General features: G+C 31.6%; 4 protein-coding genes across 4 annotated transcripts; 3 read left to right on the plus strand and 1 right to left on the minus strand.

Annotated features, from left to right (window-relative positions):
• Window positions 1-3764: 3764 nt before the first annotated feature.
• LOC123923074 lies at window positions 3765-4781 on the plus strand. Its single transcript, XM_045975713.1, has one exon. The coding sequence runs from the start codon at window positions 3765-3767 to the stop codon at window positions 4779-4781; it is 1017 nt and encodes a 338-aa protein (XP_045831669.1).
• Window positions 4782-7809: 3028 nt separating this feature from the next.
• LOC123919820 (probable fucosyltransferase 8) lies at window positions 7810-10091 on the plus strand. The gene is made up of 2 exons (XM_045971828.1): window positions 7810-8068; window positions 8608-10091. The coding sequence occupies exons 1-2, from the start codon at window positions 7810-7812 to the stop codon at window positions 10089-10091; spliced, it is 1743 nt and encodes a 580-aa protein (XP_045827784.1).
• Window positions 10092-14201: 4110 nt separating this feature from the next.
• LOC123881544 (probable fucosyltransferase 8) lies at window positions 14202-16346 on the plus strand. Its single transcript, XM_045930255.1, has 2 exons — window positions 14202-14460; window positions 14872-16346. The coding sequence occupies exons 1-2, from the start codon at window positions 14202-14204 to the stop codon at window positions 16344-16346; spliced, it is 1734 nt and encodes a 577-aa protein (XP_045786211.1).
• A 2807-nt stretch (window positions 16347-19153) lies between these two features.
• On the minus strand, window positions 19154-20656 carry LOC123923075 (F-box/kelch-repeat protein At3g23880-like). Its single transcript, XM_045975714.1, has 2 exons — window positions 20624-20656; window positions 19154-20026 (listed from the first exon to the last, which is right to left on the minus strand). The coding sequence occupies exons 1-2, from the start codon at window positions 20654-20656 to the stop codon at window positions 19154-19156; spliced, it is 906 nt and encodes a 301-aa protein (XP_045831670.1).
• Between the last annotated feature and the right edge of the window lie 420 nt (window positions 20657-21076).

The raw sequence follows: 21076 nt of genomic DNA on the forward strand, positions 1-21076 counted from the left end.
AAAATGCTAAACAGTGTCCCCGAGACACTGGTTAAGGGAGCAAAAATAGTAATTTGATATTAGAGTTTGTGCAGTCAACTCCTCAAAATTTAAAATGTGCTATTTTCTATTCAAAACTTTCTTTTTTTGATTTTCTTAACCAGTGCCCCGAGAACACCGATTAGCACGACCCTTTAAAACTAAGAATATCAACCACTAAATACTTGTGTATGTTACCTATTCTGCTTTCATAAGCCGCATTAAATATTTGCACATGTTCCCTAACCCTCTTGTAAGCCACACTAAATGTTTGTCCGAGTGTCTTATACTTCTCTCATAAATACATGGATCATCATCGTCATCATAGTTGACAAAGCAAAGTCATGTTGTAATTTGAAATTTAACGGTCCATCTAGAATAGGTGCCCCAAAGTATGGCATAATTTCTCGATGGAGAAGAACTCAAAGTCCACAATTTTTAGGTCATTACAGAAATTTAAGAAGTTTGTGTTAAATGGGCACTTAAGAAAATAAAAAGATGGGTTAAATAAGTTTTTAATCTTAATAAATATTTTATTTTTAGCTCATATAAAAAATTTCAGTAATTTTTTCTTATAAAAAAAAATATTTCAGTAATTTTTAATCCTCAAATATTTTATGTCACGATTTTTATCAATGCTTTTATGTCAACTCATATCTATCATCCCTAATTTTAATATCTTTTACGCGGTCATATTTAGTAGTACATTATAGATATATTTTTTTAAAAAGTTTAATTTCTTCTAAAAATTGACGAATTAAATATGAATTTTTAAGTTTTCAGCACTTAAAAATTCACATTTAATTTATTTTTTTGTTAAAAAATTTGCATTAGGGAAAATTAAGAGGGGTAGTTTGAGTTTCCTTATTTTTAGGTCCTATCTTGAGCTTAGTTGCAACGAAACTGTATCCTTTTTTTTAACAATTGTACCATTATTTTTCTTAATGAAAAAATTGAAATAAGAAACAAATCAGTAACATATTTTATGAAAAATAGGTAAAAGTAAAAAGATTTTGTTGCCAAAAGTAAGTAGAAGACAAATAATAAATATCTCAATAGCAACTTATTGGCTTAAGATTCATTCAACATCTCAGGTTTAATTTTCCTTAATGCAAATTTTTGATGTGCTAGTTTATATCGAACTTTGCTCTACCACTACCACATATTGAGGGATATTAGTATAGAGGTGTTGCAGATTCCACTCTCCACTATTCCATACCTCATTAATCTTCAAAGACGTATCATGAATATCAACAAACGGAACTATAGAGCTCAAGCTTTCTTTAAAGACCCATGAATCATACCAGAAGCTTGAGTTACCATCTCCGATTTTAAGTGTAAATCCATCACGCAGGGTGTGCATTGCTTTAGCCAACGAATTCCAGATGACTGAACCGCCGGATATTCTGACATTAAAAGTAAGCTGTCCTTTCAAATACCTATCATTAAACAACATGACCCACAATTTATTTGGTGCCTGCAATATCTCCCAGATAAGCTTACCTAGAAGAGCTACGTTTTGGAGACGAGTGCGGCGCACACCCAACCCCCGAAAATTACGAGGTTGTGTGATTTTGTTCCAACCAACTAGGTGCATCCCTTTATCTCCCGTGCCTTTCCAAATAAACCTTCGCACTGTTTTATCCAAATCATCACAAACACTTTGCGGCAGCCAATTAATTTGCATATGGTAAGAAGGCAAAGCCGCAATCACCGAGTGGGCAAGCACAACTCTGCCCTCGTTGTTCAGCGTCTGCAGAAACCATTGATCACTGCTTGTTCCTCTGTGATGAATCAATTAGTGTTTGGAACATGTGTGGTTTACATGGTATCCCTTCTTCTCTTCAAAGTGCTGATCGCATTTCCTGGTGTAAGAAAGTGGAAAAACAACATGGTAATATTATCTTTATTATAATATGGTTTATTTGGTGTGCAAGGAATGACTTGGTGTTTAACCATCATAGAGAACGTGTTGATACTATTTTGACCAAAATTCATTCTCTGGTATTAGCTTGTGCAGCCACATTTAATTCTCCAGCATCAATGGGGGAAAACGTTGTTTCTCAAAGACGTGTGAGCTGGTCCCGTCCAGCAATGGATACCGTGTGTCTTAATGTAGATGGTAGCTTGCTAAGTTCGATAAATTCTGCAGGTTATGGCGGGTTGCTAAGAGACAACCATGGTGATTTTATTTGGGGTTATTATGGAGCGACAACAGTAAAAAATATTTTATGTGCTAAAATCATGGCTATATGGCAAGGATTAAAGTTGTGTTGGGAGAATGGTTACCGTAAAGTTCTCTGTTGCTCGGATTCGTTGCTCGCAGTTAATTTAATCAAGCAAGGGGTCACAACGCATCACCGTTTTGCTAACGAGATTCATAGTATTCGGAGGATGCTAGAAAATGACTGGGAGGTGGTTATTACTCACACGCTGCGTGAGGGAAATGCTTGTACGGATGTTTTGGCAAAAATGGGTGCTATCTCGAACTCGCCTTTGGTGAAGATCTCTACTCCGCCTAGTGATCTGTTGAGACCTCTTTTGAAAGATGCTTGGGATGTAGAGTTTATTAGGGAGTAATCCCATTGTTGTCTTCTTTTTTCTTTTTCTTTTTTTCTTCTCTTATGTAACCAAATGGATTTGCTCTACCTTTACACTAAATGGATTTGTTTGATCTGCGGACAAGACAAAATCTTATAGTAGTAATTGTAACCCCCCCGTAGTATCAAAGTTGTGATTGATTGTTTTTCTCATTGTTCATTATTCATCATAAGCTTTATAATATATTACAAAACTATGTCTATGAATAACAATAAATTTTTGATCTTTAAGTTGCTAGCAAACTTGAACAATTGTTTCATTTAGACGAATTCAAATTTGTTTTGATGATCGTTGGCATGACAACAAGTATTGATGAAGAAGGTGATTGAGATTCCAATTTTCTTTTTAGTAAATTTGTGTTGTTGTTGATTTTTTTATAAGCAAAAATTGAATTATAAGGAGTACTTAGATGTATTCAGCCCTTACAATTCGAGATAACATCATTTGTGTTGATGTTGGTGATTGAAATTCCAATTTTCTTTTTTCATATCTCCATTTCAAAGAAGTAATTAATTAATTGATGAAGAAGGTGAAGATTCAAGTACTGCTATTTTTGACTTTAAATTTGCGTTTAATATTTAAGTTTTTTGTTTTTATTTTCATTTCCCACCACATGTATCAAGTCATTAGTAGTATCAAGTGGTTCTTACCTTCTTCCAATTATAATTACGGGAGATCGAACCGTAATTTTCTCTACCAAATTCAACATCAATTACCACATGACCAAATACTAGAGGAGAGAAAGAGGAGAGAATTATTCTCTATATAACTGTTGAAAGTCCCAAGTTAACTGAAAATAAGGCCTATATAGTCCTTATAAAGTTCGGAGTTCTGACAATCCTACCTTGAGTTAGGCTCTATGACCAAATTCTAAAAGTATTATTTTATTTTATATCTGTACGAGGAAATAATAAATAGTACATGAATGCTTGTTTTAATGACAAATAATATTATATATAATATATAATAAAAAAATTGTCAAAAAAAATATATAATAAAAATAAAAGAAAATTTAAAATACAAAAAATACCAAAAATACATCCCGCCAACGCTCAAAATACAAACAATCATACAAATGGAAGTGGAGAGGGCTTAGTGAAGATAACACTTTGTGGTGCAAGTTACTGGTGTATAGATATGGGTCAATGGCTGGAAATTTTCTTCTGGATGTCAACAAGAATGTTATAGCTCAATCCATTTGGTGGCGCGACATCTTAAGGATAGGAGGTGAAGAGAGCGGAGGTTGGTTCAAATCCAACATGTGCAATGTATTAGGATCCGGCAATCTTATCCATTTTTGGCAAGAAAGATGGTTGGGTCATGAAAGTTTCATGAATTTATTCCCTCAATTGTATGCAAAATCGTTGCAACCTGATGCTCCTATAGCTGCTTTCGGTTCTTGGAGTGATGATAATTGGACTTGGAGTTTTGATTGGGTTGTGGAGCTAGCGCGAGATGATATGGATGCTGCAACTGAGATGTCGATTTTGTTAGCAGATATTAGGCCTAAGAAGGAATGCTTGGATCATCGAAAATGGCTCATGAACCATGCCGGTATGTTTACGGTAAAATCAGCATATTGTTTCTTGCAAAACCGTGATTCATTTTTGACTATTAATAGTAATGTGGTGGATGCGCTGCAAGATTTATGGATGAACGATGTACCGTCTAAAGTGAACATATTTGGATGGAGATTGCTATTAGCACGACTTCCGACCCGTATGGCTTTGGTAAGAAAAGGAATTATCAATAATCCACGTGAGTTTTGTTGCGTGTTTTGCTTTAGAGAAGAAGAAGACATAGATCATTTATTTTTTAATTGCTCTGTCTCAATTCAAGTTTGGAAGAAAATTTATAAGTGGATGGCTGTGGATTTCATCCCCTTTGAGGAAGGGTGGAAGCACTTCATATCTTTTGGTGATTTGGTGATGAGTAAGAGACTTGCTAAAACTCGTCATGTCATTTGGTTAGCAACTACTTGGAGCATATGGCGTACTCGGAATAATATTGTGTTTCGAGGCTATGTGTTTAATTTGGATGCTTTGATAGATCAAATTATCTTTATTTCTTGGTTTTGGTTTATAGGTCGTTTGGGAGTTAATACTTCTTTTGTATTTTCTGATTGGTGTAACGATCCGTTAGTTTGCATTGATAGCATCTAATGGTTTTCGTTTGAATTGTAAGGGTTGAGTGCACCTTATACTCCTTGTAATTCAATTTTTACTTATAAAAAAAAATACAAATACAATGCATACATGAATGTTTTTTAATTGTTACTCTATTAAATTATTCAATTGACCGGTCACTACAGCACCATGGCTTGAATATATTTACATGTATGGATTTTTTTTTGTTTTGCCTTGAATATTATATTCTGAATAGACACACAATTGTTGAAGAAAAAAAAAAGCAAAGAATATGCACAAAAATACTACTCCCTCCTATAGTCCTATCCTTAATATAAGAATAAACTATTTTTTGGATTCATTAAAAAATTAATGTATTTAATCTATAATGTAGACTAGATGTATTCGTTTTTCAATGAATATAAAAAATAATTTGTTTCTTATATATACTTCCTTCATCATTAATTATAAGCAAAAAATTAAATTTTATCTTATATTAAAGATCTAAGGGAGTATTTGTTTGGCTCACATTGCAACTCAGAAACATTAACCTAACATGTCAAAAGAAAATTTTGTTTTCATTAATAATTTGCAAATTCATAATGGAAACTTCATTCTAGACGAGTGATATTGCTCCTTGCACATGTGAGTAACTATAGATGGAATTACTAAGAAAAATTATCAAATTGGATCCTATCTCCATCTCTTTTCTCTACATCTCTCTCCTTCCTCTCTATCTCTCTCTTAATTTTAATCTCTCTCCTCATTAAAAAAAATGATAAACAAAGTAAGAGAGAGCTAGAGTGAAATTAAGAGAAAAATTGAGAGGATGGAGAGAGATGTAGAGAAAAGAGATGGAGAGAATTTAAGTCCGAAAAATTATGGATTTGCACCAAGAATAAAAATTTTAAGCTATCAATAAATCATAATCAATCATGTCTTTGACTTTAACTTTGAAATTAATTTACAATTAAAGTCAAACATTTTAATGATCTAACGATTTATTGACCATGTAAAAAATCTCTAAACTAGCAATGTACTATATGAATTTAATCTTATCTTATGATAAAATTCAAAAATAAATATGAAACTTCGAGGCAAAAGTCAACTAATATCAAAATGGTTGGCGACACAATTTGTTGCTCCTTTGTCTTTCATTCATATGTAATTATCTTATATTGATGTAATTATCAAAAGTGGTCCTTCCTTTTCCTACCGGTGTATTTAGACCATCTCCAATGTTGTAGTACATATTAGGTACTCATGGTATTTATTAGGTACTACCATTGGAGCAATACTCATTTGAGTACCTAATAGGTACTAGTTCTACAATAAGCAATAGTACCTATTTTATTTTTGTGGGTGTCATTTATAATGATGTATAGTTACCGTTAAACTAATTTTTTTAGTTACCACTTACCATGCTATAAATAAGTATGAAGTATATATCCACTTAGTTAACGTCAACAGCGACTAGCTAGTCTCTACCAAAAAGACCTGTGGGATTCTTTTCTGCCAATTAATTTTTTTTATACACATCAGGTTGAACTATAGACAAGTAAAAAAAAATGTATTATTTTTTAAAATGGTAAATTCTTTGTTTATTCTATATATTTATATATATAACTATATTTTAATAAATATAAAATGTATTTAATTTTCTTAAAATGGTAATTTGTTTTTAAATTTTATTTCCAATGAACATTCGGTGAACGTAAACAAACACCATTCAAACTCAAATTAAATCATTTACCGAAAAATTCAAATAAAACAAAAATATATATGAAGTAGCTCTTCAAAACAATGTACATAGACCCTTTGAAAAAAAATAAAATTACATAGATGTATATTTCCAATGAACATTCAGTGAAGGTGTAATCAACATTCAAACTCAAATTAAATCCATTTACCAAAAAAAAAAATCAAATGAAATTAAAATCATACAATTTAAAATTTAAAATATTAAATGTAAATAATTTAGTCAAAAAAAGTATATTAAATATATGAAGTAGCACTTCAAAACTTCAAAAAAAAAAAAAATTACTTAGATGTATATTAGAAAAAGTTGAACTAGAGTTACAAAGAAGGTTGCTTTTGTGGATTTCTCTCTGCAAAATCATAAGTGTTTTCTTCTCTAGGTATTCATTTTCTTTTTGCCTCTTTGATTTATGTTGTTTTTTCCTATGTAAAATTTTTATTTTATGAAAAAAGTAGTCATCTGTATAATGTGCTAACATGTAGAACCACACTTAATATACATGATTAAAATATATTTTACTAAATATTCAATAGAATTTGGATTTTCTACAGCCTTAATGAAATCAATCTTTTAGTGTTCTTACTTTGAAGTTCGGTATTTCTTGTACTCTTTTTTGTGGACTCTCTTGGTCTATCAGTTTTTCTTATTTATATATATTTTGTCATTCAAAGAAAAAAAATCTGAGTTGTTCAATCGAAATTACAGGACTCTAATATTAATAAGTTCGGTAAAATTAACTACAGTATAAATATAAACTCAAAATTAAAATTGTGTAATGATCATGATTAAATATCTCTAATTTGCGATGTGCATTTTTTATTTTTTGATAAAATTTGGATGTCTAAATTTCACAAGTATATAAATATATGTAGGGAACCATTCAATTTACTTTGAAATATCATGATTATGCTATCTCTTATCTCTCTTTGATTGTTTCATACATAAATTATGTTTATTAACTTGTTAAATGAAAAAAATAATTATCCTTACTTTGAGTTTTCATCATTACTTTTGGAGCTTTATATTACTTGTTATTTTTATCTTGATTTATGATTGAGTCTATATATCCATTTAAATAGAGATTAATGTACTTAGTTCTATCAACTGAGCTAGAAGAGACATTCTATTTAATTTACAGAAATCAGAGTTCGAATTTTGGTACATTCATTTATTCACTTTAAAGGGTGAAACTTTACTCATTAGACTACTTTGGACTAAAATAAAAAGAGATTAATGTTTGGTCTTTGATATTCATATTGTTAACACATTTGTTCTTGGCAATTTTAAAGGGCACGTGAAGACAATATGGTAGCATATTCTAGGAGACTCAAAATGTCCTTTATTGTGAGTTTGATGGCATTGCATATAGTTATCATGGTTACTATAATGCACCAAAGCTCTAGTTTTGGGCTATTTGAATGGTTTTCACAAGGCATGGCAATGGGAGGAATGACTCATGTGAACGTTAAAGAACCAAATGTTACAACTAATGAGTTTGGATTGAGACAAAATGTAGCACTTGACAACTTTGTAGGAAGACACAAGGGTGATGCCAATTTCAAAAGTAAGTAACACGTTCTATAACACATTTTGCATAATTTGATTGCTGTCAATAACTATGTTTTTAAGGGACCAGATCCCCTGCTGTACAAATAGGAAATCGATTTCTCGTTGTAACCGCGTACAGTTGTGGGCCGTCCGATCTGAATTAATGGATTAGATTATTTAATTGTGTATTTAATTTGAACTGTCCGATCTGAATGACTTCGATTGATTAATGTGGGAAACCGTGGGAAAATCCCACAACAGTGAATCCTGATCCGTACAAATATGCCACAGTTTTATACAGTAATTAATCTGAACCATTGATTTGAGCTCGATGGTTCATATTACACCTTTAAAAAGCACTACAAAATTATCTCTACCATTCATTGATTCGAGATCGGACGGCTGGCTGTAATTGATTACAGCGACACACAGTTACTGTGTACAATTGGTGTCCATTTTTAAGGACTAAAACTTACTCTCTAGTTCACCGAAATGCCCTGCGTATAATTGATATTGCTGTCATCTTCTTTATGATATTCTCAACAAAATGTACAGGCTCCAAAAGTATCCCATTGACAAATTCAACTTCAACTCCATCTAAAGAGATCAATGATGATGAAAAAGACAAATTGCTTGATGGACTATTAGTTTCTGGATTTGATGAAGCATCATGCATAAGCAGGTCACAATCACATTTCTACCACAAACCTTCTCCTCACAAACCTTCTCAATATTTGATATCTAAACTGAGAAAATATGAAGAACTTCATAGAAGGTGTGGACCTAACACTAGAGCTTACAATAAAGACATGAAAATTATTGCAAACTCTAAGCAAAATGGTACTCATTGTGCTGCAACAACATGCAAATACATTATTTGGGTACCTGTAAATGGTTTAGGTAACCAAATAATTAGCATTGCTTCATCATTTCTTTACGCGCTCCTAACGGATCGTGTTATGCTCGTACAATTTAGAAAAGACAAAGAAGGTTTATTTTGCGAACCATTTCTAAATTCCACTTGGTTGTTGCCGAAAGATTCTCCTTTCTGGAATACAGAAAATGTTCAAAGTTATCAAAGTATAATTGAGATGGAAATGAATAATACATTGAACGAAGATTTGCCATTAGCTATGTTTGCGGATCTAAGTTTTTCCTATACATTTGAAGAGAGATTCTTTCACTGTGATCACAGTCAATTTCTTCTCGGTAAAATTCCTTTGTTGTTTTTGAAATCAAGTACGTATTTTGTACCTTCATTTTTTATGACACCAATTTTTGAAAAAGAGTTAAGAAAAATGTTTCCGGATATAACTTCGATTTTTCACCATTTGGGACGTTACCTTTTTCGCCCTGCAAATGAAGCATGGGAACGAATCACAAATTTCTATCAACAATACCTTACTAAAGCAAATGAGAGAGTAGGACTTCAAATAAGAGTTTATGATCCTAATTCAACTCCACACCAAGATGTTATGAATCACATTTTGAATTGCACATTAGAGAATAACTTACTTCCAAGAGTACTTGGTACGAAAAATACATCACTGTCAACTTCTAGCGGAAAAAACAAGACAAACACAAAAGTTGTTATTGTGGCGTCATTATATCCGCAATATGGAAACAATTTAAATACAATGTATCAGAATAAATCAACGGTTACCGGAGAAGTAATTGAGGTTTATCAACCAAGTGGTGAAGGGAAACAAAAATTTGGTGATAACAAGCATAATATGAAGGCTTGGGTTGAAATGTATTTACTAAGTTTATGTGATGTGTTGGTGACTACATCACAATCAACTTTTGGTTATGTTGCTAAGGGTTTAGGAAATTCAAGACCATGGATCCTTTACAATCCGGTTAATAATCAAACTAAGGAGATTTGTGAACGTGAGTTTATAGTGGAGCCTTGTCATAAATATCCTCCATTACATTATTGCAATGGAACAACCATTGAAGATGTTTCTTCTTCTTTTCATAATATTAGACATTGTAAGGATTTTCCTTTTGGTGTGAAGCTGGTTAATGGATTTGTTTAGGTGTAATAATTCCTTTTTGACCGATACTCATGTTATTAAGGTGAATGATTGACCTCACTTATAATTTTAGTTTGATTACATTTTTTACCTCCAAATATTTATTTATTTTTTGAAACACCTCCAAATTTTAAAGTACTCTGATTGTGTAATTTTTTCCCCTTATATTTTGAACGATTTTGGCCTTTTATGTTCCCTTTTGTAATTTAATAGTCCCTTGGCCTTAAAATTGTAAGGCAAATGCTAAACAGGGCTCCAGAGCACTGTTTAAGAAACACTAAAGTGAATGGGTTCCACTTATTTTGCTTTGATTAAATAGAGATGAAGATAAATGTTAATTAAAATTAAAATATATTAAAAGAAGACAAATGCTAAACAGTACTTCTGGGGAGGGGTATTGTTTAAGAAACACTATTCTTAACGTTGAATTAACTCTTTTTTTGTCGGATAATTTAATTGTTATATAATTTCATCTTTTATGGGTTATTTGGTTAGGGTAGATGGCGCGTTGATTTACTGCTGTTGTAAATTCTGCAATAATGCTTTTTGTGAGAGACAGAAAAAAAATTACAGGAGAGGGAACATATATTTTCAACAAAAATAATAAATAGGCGTAGCTTTGTGTCTTAACCTTGGTAACCGGAGGAAAATATACAGTGGATCTTAATCCAGGGCAGATGGAGAGGAGAGGTGAGTGATTTTTTTTTTACAATTGATGAGAGAATATTTTTAATTACTTTATATGTGTTTAGTTCAATTTTTATAAGAGGAATAAAGATAAGAAAAAAAGAGCAAATTTCTCCTTAAACCTATTTTTTATTCACCTTATACGACAGCTAATTCACAACAAATTTGTAAATACTGTTTTACTAACCGTTAGCTACGAATTTGCTACAGATGGTGTCGTTGCTAACCCCAAATTCCCCAAATTTTCTTGTAGCGTCATTGTCAAGGTGAGGTGTTCTATTTATAAATTTATTACATTCTCAATATTACCCTTAATTTCATCTTTAATCCAAAATTGTCCCTCATTTTTTCTATTTATTTTTTTAGTCTATTTATTTCTTTTATGTATTTGTGCATTACTAACTCTTTATAATATAGACAAGTAAATAAAATGTATTTTTTTTTTCTAAAAAAAAAAGGTGATTTCAATTTTTTTAGGTAAGCTATATATCGCGACAACAGTTTCTCGCGAATTAATGAATCGAATATTTTTCATTTTTCTAAAAAGATGAATGCTATATATCGTGACAACATTTTATGGCGAATTTAAAAATCGACTATTTTTTTGTGAATTTATTTATTTTTCTAAAAAAAAACTGTTTTTTTTTGTCGGATCACTATTGGTTGCCAAACAAAACATCACACTTTTCCAAAAAAAAAAAGCTAAAAAGACAAATAGGACGAAGTTGAATTAGGTTCATCACCAGCGGCAGGAGGGTCTGACTTCGTCTCTGCTGTTGTATGATCTTACTCCTTTATCGGCTAAAGGTTTCATGTATTACTATAATAAAAATAGTTCAATGGTATGTATAGTCGTATAGAGATGGAACTTGAATTTATTGATAAATTTTTAATCTCTCTTAGCTTTGAAATTATTTGTGTGTGTGGTGTTGCAAGGATGAGGGATTGGTTAGGAGAGTTATAAAGTAAACACTCCGGATACACGTATTATGGTTGGATGAAGTTTTGAAAGAAGAGAGATCAGATAAGATTATAAGAAAGATGAAGCAGATAAGAGATATACTTTTATAGAGAAATAAATATAAGGTTGAGTTTGATTCGTAAAATAGTAATGACATGACATAAGAGTACATGATATAACAAAATAATAGTACGAAATTGTATCGGAGAGATATATGACGATAATTTTTTTATATTCGAAAATAAAATAAGTATTTTCGTATTTTTTATAGTTGTACTGTGGTTCAGTGAGTGACAAAAAATCTGTCATTAAAAGATATATGACTACATTTTTTATTTACAAAAATTCTAAAATTAATTTTTAATAGATAGAGGCATGACAAATCTTTGGAAACTCAGAAACACAAAATGGAGGACTGGGGTTTGAAGTAGCGTCCGACCTAACAATTTCGACATTTCGGTCAGTTGAGTTAAAATTTGTAGACTCTAAAATTCACTTTTAATCTTAAAAAAATATATAGCACTTTTTTTTAATAAATAAAAATGTAGAGTAAAGAAATGATATCTCGGTTCAAGATAGAAAAAAAGGTAGTGAGTTTGATTCAAAAAAACAACAATGACTGGACAGAACAATATATGATAGAACAAGATAATACAGGACAGACAAGACAAAACTGTACCGAAGAGATATAGGGCGATAATATTTTTATATTCGAAAATATAATGAGTATTTTCGTATTTTTTATAGTTGTATTGTGGACAAAAAGTTGTCCAGTTTTTTGCTACCTAATTTGTCCAGTCTCATAACAAGTTTCAAATCAAATAAGGTACTACAAAAGTTGTTGGGATACTCAAATTGTCACTAATTCTTTTAATGAAAGAGATGTGCAAGAAATTCTCCAAATACCTCTTGTTAACTATGGCACACAAGATGAGATTATTTGGCGCTTTGGTAAAAAAGGAATTTATACGGTTTAAAGTGCCTACCATGTTTGTGTTGATGTGTTAGCGTTAGTTGTTGGAGGAAAATTCAGCTTTGGGACAAATTGAACACAATTATGCAGCAAGCTGAGAGCTTCAAGGAAGTGTTTGTTGAGCTTTGGAGAAACCTTAATCAAACCCCATTGGTGAGTTTTGCCATGACAGCCTGGAGTATATGGCAAAAACGCAACCTACAATTATCGGAAAACAAGAAGGAGTCGCCCGATAAGGTTAGCACGCGCACAAGGGATGTTACAAAATTGGCAGCAAGCACAGACCACTGCTGTATGTTCCATGACAGCAGAACAGCAACGACATGCAGTTTCATGGCAGCCACCGCATCCAGCATTTTATAAAATGTAACATTGACGCTGCTATTTTTTCGACGGACAAGGTAGGCATGGGTGCATTGCATGTGTACGCGACGCAACAGGAAGATTCATTACAGCCATGTCCTCACATATAAATGGCGTGATGACACCAGCTAAGGGAGAGGCATGGGCACTTCAACAAGGTATTACTTGGATGGCCATGCTTTGGATTTCAGAATGTGTGCTTTGAGCTATAGATTGCAAGATGGTAGTGGATGACATACACAACGCAAAAGTTAATCACTCGGAGTGTGGTTTACTAATTAATGAATGTAAATCACTACTCTCAAATCATATAAACTAAATACTATGCGTCAAGCAAACGGTAGTGTTCATTCACTTGCAAGAGCAGCTTTAACCCACACTTTTCGCATTACTTTTTTTTTTGTTTACTTTTATTTTTTATTTTGGTTTACGCTTCTCGCATTACTTTTGATTACATTTCCGGTTGTAATGCTACTATTATTATGAATGAAAGAATTTAAATTTGCTTGCGTAAAAAAAAAATAAATATATATATATATATATATATATATATATATATATATATATATATATATATTCAATATCTTTGTTATTTTTTTTGACAGAAATCTTTGTTATTTTATTATAGTATCTCTTTTATATTAACTAGCAGGTTAGGCAGACGCATTCCGCGTCTGTCTGTGTCTAACTTATGTCGTCAGTTTGTTAATAAAAAAATTTTGCTTGCTAAAAAAAGTCTTATGTTATGGTGAGTTTGTTAATAAAAGATTTTTGTTGCTACTAAAATATTATGAAAAAAGTTCACACCAAAATTATATATTTTCTTTATATATAGTATAGAATAGTATAAATTATTTTTGTGATTTGTTTTTCATGAATCAATATATCCCATGTAAATAGAGATATATTTGGAAATTTTTGTGATTTTTTTTTTGACTAATATATTTGGAAATTTGTTATTAAGTTGGTATCAAACATTTTTAGTCTCCTTTTATTCTTTCTTCTCTATCTTCTTCTTTCTCTATGAATTCTTATTATTGTATTTTTTTTAGTCATATTCATATTGTTAACACATTGTTCTTTGCAATTTTAAAGGGCACGTGAAATACTTCAAACCATGAAAGACAAGATGGAAGAATATTCCATGAGACTCAAAATATCATTTATTGTGAGTTTTATAGCTTTGCCTATAGTTTTCATGGTTACCTTAATGTACCAAAACTCTAGTTTTGGGCTATTTGAAGGGTTTTCAAAAGGCATGGCAATTGGAGGAATGAATCAAAAGAATTTTACAATTGGAGTACCAAATGTTACAGCTAATAATGAGTTTGGATTGAGATCACTTGACAACTTTGAAGGAAGAAACAAGAGTGCTGTCAAAATCAAAAGTAAGTAACACCATTCAACTTATAATAATTTACATTCAACTTTTGTTTTCTTTGGCTTTTAGTTTTCTAAGGACCACTTTAGGTTTGCATTATGCATATTTGGATTTAGGATTATTTTGAACATTATTATTAAATAGGAATTTGTTGGGCCGTAAATCTGAACGGAATTTTCAATTTTCTATCGATGATGGTGGCCGCGTTCGTTAGACTTGACAAAGGGACTGGTCTCCATAACATTTTAAACCAGCGCGATTGCAGTTGCGATACAATTGCAGATAGCACATCTAAAACATTTATATTATTGTTAAAACTGCGATTGTAGACTGCAATTTAAAATCATGATTCCGTGAACATGTTTTCAGTTCTTTCTACAAACTAACTTAATTGTGATATTCTCAACAAAATGTACAGGCTCCAAAAGTATCCCATTGACAAATTCAACTTCAACTCCATCTAAAGAGATCAATGATGATGAGAAAGACAAATTGCTTGATGGACTATTAGTTTCTGGATTTGATGAAGCATCATGCATAAGCAGGTCACAATCACATTTCTACCACAAACCTTCTCCTCACAAACCTTCTCCATATTTGATATCTAAACTAAGAAAATATGAAGAACTTCATAGAAAATGTGGACCTAACACTAGAGCTTACAATAAAGACATGAAAATTATTGCAAATTCTAAAAATAATAGTAAAAAATCTGCTGCAACAACTTGCAAATACATTATTTGGTTACCTGCAAATGGTTTAGGTAACCAAATAATTAGCATGGCTTCATCATTTCTTTACGCACTCCTAACAGATCGTGTCTTGGTAGTACAATTCGGGAAAGATAAAGAAGGTTTATTTTGCGAACCATTTCTAAATTCAACATGGTTACTACCGGAGAATTCCTCCTTTTGGGATGCGCAAAATGTTGTAACATATCAAAGCATGGAAATGACTAATACATCAAATGAATATTTGCCATCAGCTATGTATGTGGATCTAAAATACAGTCCTACAAATGATGAGAGATTTTTTCACTGTGACCACAATCAATTTCTTCTCAGTAAAATACCTCTACTGTTTTTGGAAGCAGGTCAGTATTTTGTACCATCATTTTTCATGACACCAATTTTCAAAGATGAGTTAAACAAAATGTTTCCGGAAATTACCTCAATTTTTCACCATTTGGGACGATATCTATTTCACCCCGCAAATGAAGCATGGGAACTAATTACTAGTTTCTATCAACAACACCTTGCTAAAGCAAATGAGAGAGTCGGGCTTCAAATAAGAGTGGTTAATCCATATTCAACTCCACACCAAGTTGTTATGAATCAAATTTTGAATTGCACATTAGAGAATAAGTTACTTCCAAAAGTACGTGGTACAAAAAATATGTCAGTGTCTTCTAGTGACAAAAACAAGACGATTAAAAAGTTTGTTCTTGTGACATCTTTATTTCAACAATATGGAAAGAATTTAACGAATATGTATCAGAATAAATCAACGGTTACCGGGGAAGTAATCGAGGTTTATCAACCAAGTAGTGAAAAGGAACAAAAATTTGGTGATAACAAGCATAATTTGAAGGCTTGGGTTGAAATGTATTTACTAAGTTTATCTGATGTGTTGGTGACTACATATCAATCAACTTTTGGTTATGTTGCTAAGGCTTTGGGAAATTCAATACCATGGATTCTTTACAATCCTGTTCATAATACAAATAAGGAGATTTGTGAACGTGAATTTACATTAGAGCCTTGTTATCATTATCCTCCTTTACATTATTGTGATGATGGAAAGGTTATTCAAGATGTTGCTTCTTCTTTTCATAATATTAGACATTGTAAGGATTTTCCTTTTGGTTTGAAGCTGGTTAACACTTCTGTTTAGTTGTAATTGTTTTATTGTTATATATACATTCATTATCCTTAGCAATTGAAGTTGCTAGTTTTTGTTATTAGAACTTGTGTTGGGGTCTGTTGTAAATACATGAATATGAATATGATGAAGCTGATGAAGAACATTATTAACATTGCACATAAATTCTAAAGCTTGTGTGTCACACTAAGCTTTAGGTTCGATTCGCCCCCATCAGTTTATTCAAACCGGATGCAAATTTGTTAACCGACGAATTCCCTTCAAAATACTTTGGAAACCATGATATGAATTGCAAACTCATATCAGATATATCAATCAATAGTAGTTTACAGAATAAAGTTTCTTCTATGACTCTCATGCACTAGAGAAAATAAGAAATGATTTAGAAATATTTTAGGCAAACTGAGACTCAGGTGAACATGATTCTTGGATGTGTTTTTCTGCCTCATGAGTATATCTGTTTATAGAGAAACTCGTATCATCATTTAATGAAGGGAACCAATCCTTGAAATGCAATATTAATATGAAACAATGTCTTGATTCTCTCTTGTTCACAATAGATTTCAAGGCTAAACCAATAGATACTTTATTTCAAATTAATCATTACAACCTTTTAAATATTTTGAAAATTCTCCAACATTTGTTTACATGGTTATTGAAGCATTCAAATAAGACTCTATCTCTTAGATATCTATAGATATAGTTTTTCGAAAGATTGATTTTACTATACATAAAGGTTTAACGGTGCAGCTTACTGTCTTTCTACTATTGCGCTCCAGTTCATGGTATTGTTTGAATAGGTGTGCAGAGGAGGTGGCGTGCGAGTTATTTTGGGTCTGCATATAGTCTTCCTTCTCATACTGGAATTGTCGACGCACATACACATAGCACACATAGCACAAAAAGCACTTATTAAGGTATGAAAATTGAAGCTAAAGCTATGAAAAAGCATTAGTTTACAATATTACAGTTTGACGTTTGAGCTTTGAACTAAATTCTTACAAATACTAGAGCAATGAAATGATACTAACAAAATAGAAAGGAAGATAATGATTGAAATATTATTTTTGTAAGAAGAATGATCATTTCAATAGAAGGATCTAGTGCAATAGAAAGGAACATAGAAGAATAACAGATTTCATAGAGAGATTGGAGATGACTAAATCACCAATTGCATGTTCAATGTCATGCCTTGATATTCTATTTCTTGGGCCAAAGTTGAGTCGGTTATTATTGGGCCTATCCACTTTAGTTGATTCATTACAAGCAATATAATCACGACTCAAAACTATCCTATGCCAAAACTTTAAGATATTAAGTGTTCAATGTCCATTTTTTTAAAACAATATAAAATTTAATTCACCTCACACATATCAGAACACAATATGAATGCCAAACAATGTACCCAATACAATCACGACTCAAAACTATCATACATGGATGCCAAAAGTGTTTTAAACGTTAGAATGTTTGCAGAACTATCATTCAACCCCGGCATTCAATCTAAAATACTTGAAACTTGATCAAATTGGTAGGAATTAGTGAAAGTAATAGCGAGAAAAACATATTTAATTCTTTAAAGATATTTTAGTTGACATGTATTCTTAAATTTTATCAATTAATCACTTTATTCTACTATTGGTTACTTTTAATATCTAATAGAAATTATTTTATGAAAATTTGATACTTTGAAAATATTCATCGAGATAAATTCAATAATATTTTATATATTAATATTTATTTTTATTTATTAGTAGGAAAAATATGATCAAATCGCATAACATGTTTCACAGGAAAACATGATTTTTAACATAATTTCTTCGGGGAAGATTGGTGAATAGGGCTAATTTCCTTGAGCAACAATTTTAAATTTCACAAAGTATATAAAATAACATAACTATACCCCTATACTATTTATTCACCATAGTCTTACTTTATTCCGTAAACACTGATTAATGTGCTTAAAATACACGGTTGAGAGATTGTTAAAAGTAATATTTTCATTAGATTTGACGCAAATTAGGATTTAAGGTTCGTAAATTTTATTTTTAGGTGAGAAAATTTGAACAAACATGGCCAAAATCGTCTGATGTGGTTACGAGGCGGCCGTATACGTGAATTAAAATCACACTGCAACTGTGATGCGATGCAGTTGCGGAAACTACCGCGTCAGCAATACTGCGGCCGCAATTGCGAATACAGACTGCAATTTAAAACTTTTGTTTTCACCACCAGTTTAATCTGGTTCAGGGTCAGTTCTGACATCAGGTGGTTTCAGCCCCTTTCCGATTGCAGTTGCGGAGGATCGAACCACGGTCCTCTCCACCAAATTCAGCGTCAATCACAATGAACCAACTAACAGTTGTCAATTTAAAACCTTTACCATTGGTTAACTAAAAGGATTTGTAGCTATAACTTGCTAACTATAAATTAGTACTATGAATTTACATACTGTCTTGTTGGATACTGTTAGAGCCATCAAACACAAATTAATTATAGTAGTATGTCACAAATTAAACATTGATAACAACTTAACTAGTTTCATTAGAATTAAAACTAGTTAAAATTAATTAGGAATTACAAAGGAATTGAAGAACCCAGCTAACTATAAAACATTGATATAGCAAGTTTCATTAGAACCAAACTTCCATATGATGGTATGATGGTAAATAGATACCCACCAATACATATACAGACTAAGCGGCTAAGCCATCACATAATCTACTATTATTAACGAACAAGGTTTTTAAAGAAACATATATGAAAAAATAAAAATTCAAATAAATAATATGTGAAAAAAAAAAAAAAAAAACTCACTTTCAATGAGTTGAAACGAAACTTTCAAAATAATCTTTGGTTGTCGACCATATTTCACCGTTAGTAATTTCAATTTTCTCTACTCTATTGTCTCTGCAATTATAGATAAATGCCTCATTGCATTCATCATGGGCCAATATCAATGTATCACCATTTTTTGAAAGATACAATGGCAACAAATTCGACCATCCAAAGCAATTTTCATAACTAATTTTAAATAATTGAATCCAAGAGTCTTGAACTCCAAAATTCTTCATTTGCCATATAATAAAATGGGTTTTCTCAAAATCATGACAAAAACAAAGACAGCCCATCAAAACCACAACCTTTGGCCGATAACACGACACCTTATCAAATCTCCGAGGTAGCAACAATTGAGTGTATGTCTCGGTGGAGAGATCAAGTGAAAGAATCACACATTGGTCAACAGTAATATTAGTAATATTACTATTGACGACGTAATCGCGAAGGGCAATCCAGTTAATAGTACCATTCAAATGTACACCATTATTCGTATCATGATGAGACCAATAAAGTGGAAGCACAGGAAAACATTGAATATCTCTCCAAGAATTATCTCCTAAGCTGAAAACTTTGACCACACATCTTGGATGCTTCCCCACCTCCACAAAAAACGCTACCACCTTATAAGTTCGAGTCAAATTATCATAACCAAAAGAGAAGTTAAAAAGACAACTATCGGGGAAGCTATCGAAAAATATTGTAAAGTTTTTAGATTTTGTTCTCATAGCTGGATTCCAAAAACAAAGCCAATGATCACGAGGTGTTGATGAACCAATCAAGCATAGTAAACCATTGCATGAACCAACAACACACGTCCATATATCTAACAACTTGTTCAATCGAAAGTAACACTGTGTTTGTTTAGGTAGATTTACAAAAGAGAGAAATAAGAAAGAGAGAGATAGCAAAGAAATCAGCTATTTCTATGGTTTGGATGAGGAGAGAAATAAGGAAAGAGAGAAATATAATGGTTAAAAATTGCCAAAAATAAATCTCTCCATATTAGGAGAGATTTGTGTGACAAGAAGTGAAATAAACAATTTTACAACAATACCCTCATTCAACTAATTTATTTTCTTGTAGAAAAGGGTAAATTTGTTATTTTCTCATTTTTATTAATTTCTCTCTTCTCACTTTTCTATTCATCCAAACCATATAAAATTTCTATCCAATTTCTCTTCTATCTCTCTTCTCTCTTATTTCTCTCTTCACTATTTCTCTCTTCCTTATCTCTTTGACATCCAAACATAGTGTAAGAGTCTTTGTTGTGAAAATTATTAAATTGGTTTTGGAGTAAATCAGGAATGGAGATAGTTGTCAAACATAAATAATTCCAACTATCCTCCACATGATTTAGTGCAAATTGTGAATTTCGCATTGATTTATTAAGATGCATTTGAACGAAGTGAGGATCAAAGATTACAGTATTGAAAAACGTGTTAACACACCTCAATTGCATAACATGTTTCACCGGAAGACATGATATGATTTCTAACATAATTTCTTCGGGGAAGATTGGTGAATAGGGCTGATGCAGCAACCGCGTCGCTTCACCCATTGAGCAACACTTTGAATTTAAACCCTAGTTTTTCGACACAAATTTGGAACCCTATTTAGTGCGCAGTACTCTTCTCAACTTTATTTTTGATTAATAAAGAGAATCTATATCTATATCTATATATATACTATATATCTATACCTATACTATATATAAAAAGAATACATGAGTTTTGGTGTGCATTTTTTATAATATCAACAATACTCTTGATTAAAAATCTTTTATTAACAAATTCATCATAACATAAGACACGTCATTTTTTTTTAGCGACAAAAATATTTTATTAACAAACTGACCATAACATAAGGCATATCTTTGTTTTTTGCCCATAAGTTACGCGTCT

Source organism: Trifolium pratense, linkage group LG4 (assembly GCF_020283565.1).
Source record: "Trifolium pratense cultivar HEN17-A07 linkage group LG4, ARS_RC_1.1, whole genome shotgun sequence".
NCBI classification, from domain to species: Eukaryota; Viridiplantae; Streptophyta; class Magnoliopsida; order Fabales; family Fabaceae; genus Trifolium; species Trifolium pratense.

Coding starts and splice junctions, on each gene's coding strand:
- LOC123923074 (XM_045975713.1), top strand. CDS start 3,765: ATGGCTGGAAATTTTCTTCTGGATGTCAACAAGAATGTTATAGCTCAA.
- LOC123919820 (XM_045971828.1), top strand. CDS start 7,810: ATGGTAGCATATTCTAGGAGACTCAAAATGTCCTTTATTGTGAGTTTG. Junction 8,069..8,607: donor GGGTGATGCCAATTTCAAAA/GTAAGTAACACG, acceptor CAAAATGTACAG/GCTCCAAAAGTATCCCATTG.
- LOC123881544 (XM_045930255.1), top strand. CDS start 14,202: ATGGAAGAATATTCCATGAGACTCAAAATATCATTTATTGTGAGTTTT. Junction 14,461..14,871: donor GAGTGCTGTCAAAATCAAAA/GTAAGTAACACC, acceptor CAAAATGTACAG/GCTCCAAAAGTATCCCATTG.
- LOC123923075 (XM_045975714.1), bottom strand. CDS start 20,656: ATGTCTTCCGGTGAAACATGTTATGCAATTGAG. Junction 20,027..20,623: donor AAACATGTTATGCAATTGAG/GTGTGTTAACAC, acceptor AAACAAACACAG/TGTTACTTTCGATTGAACAA.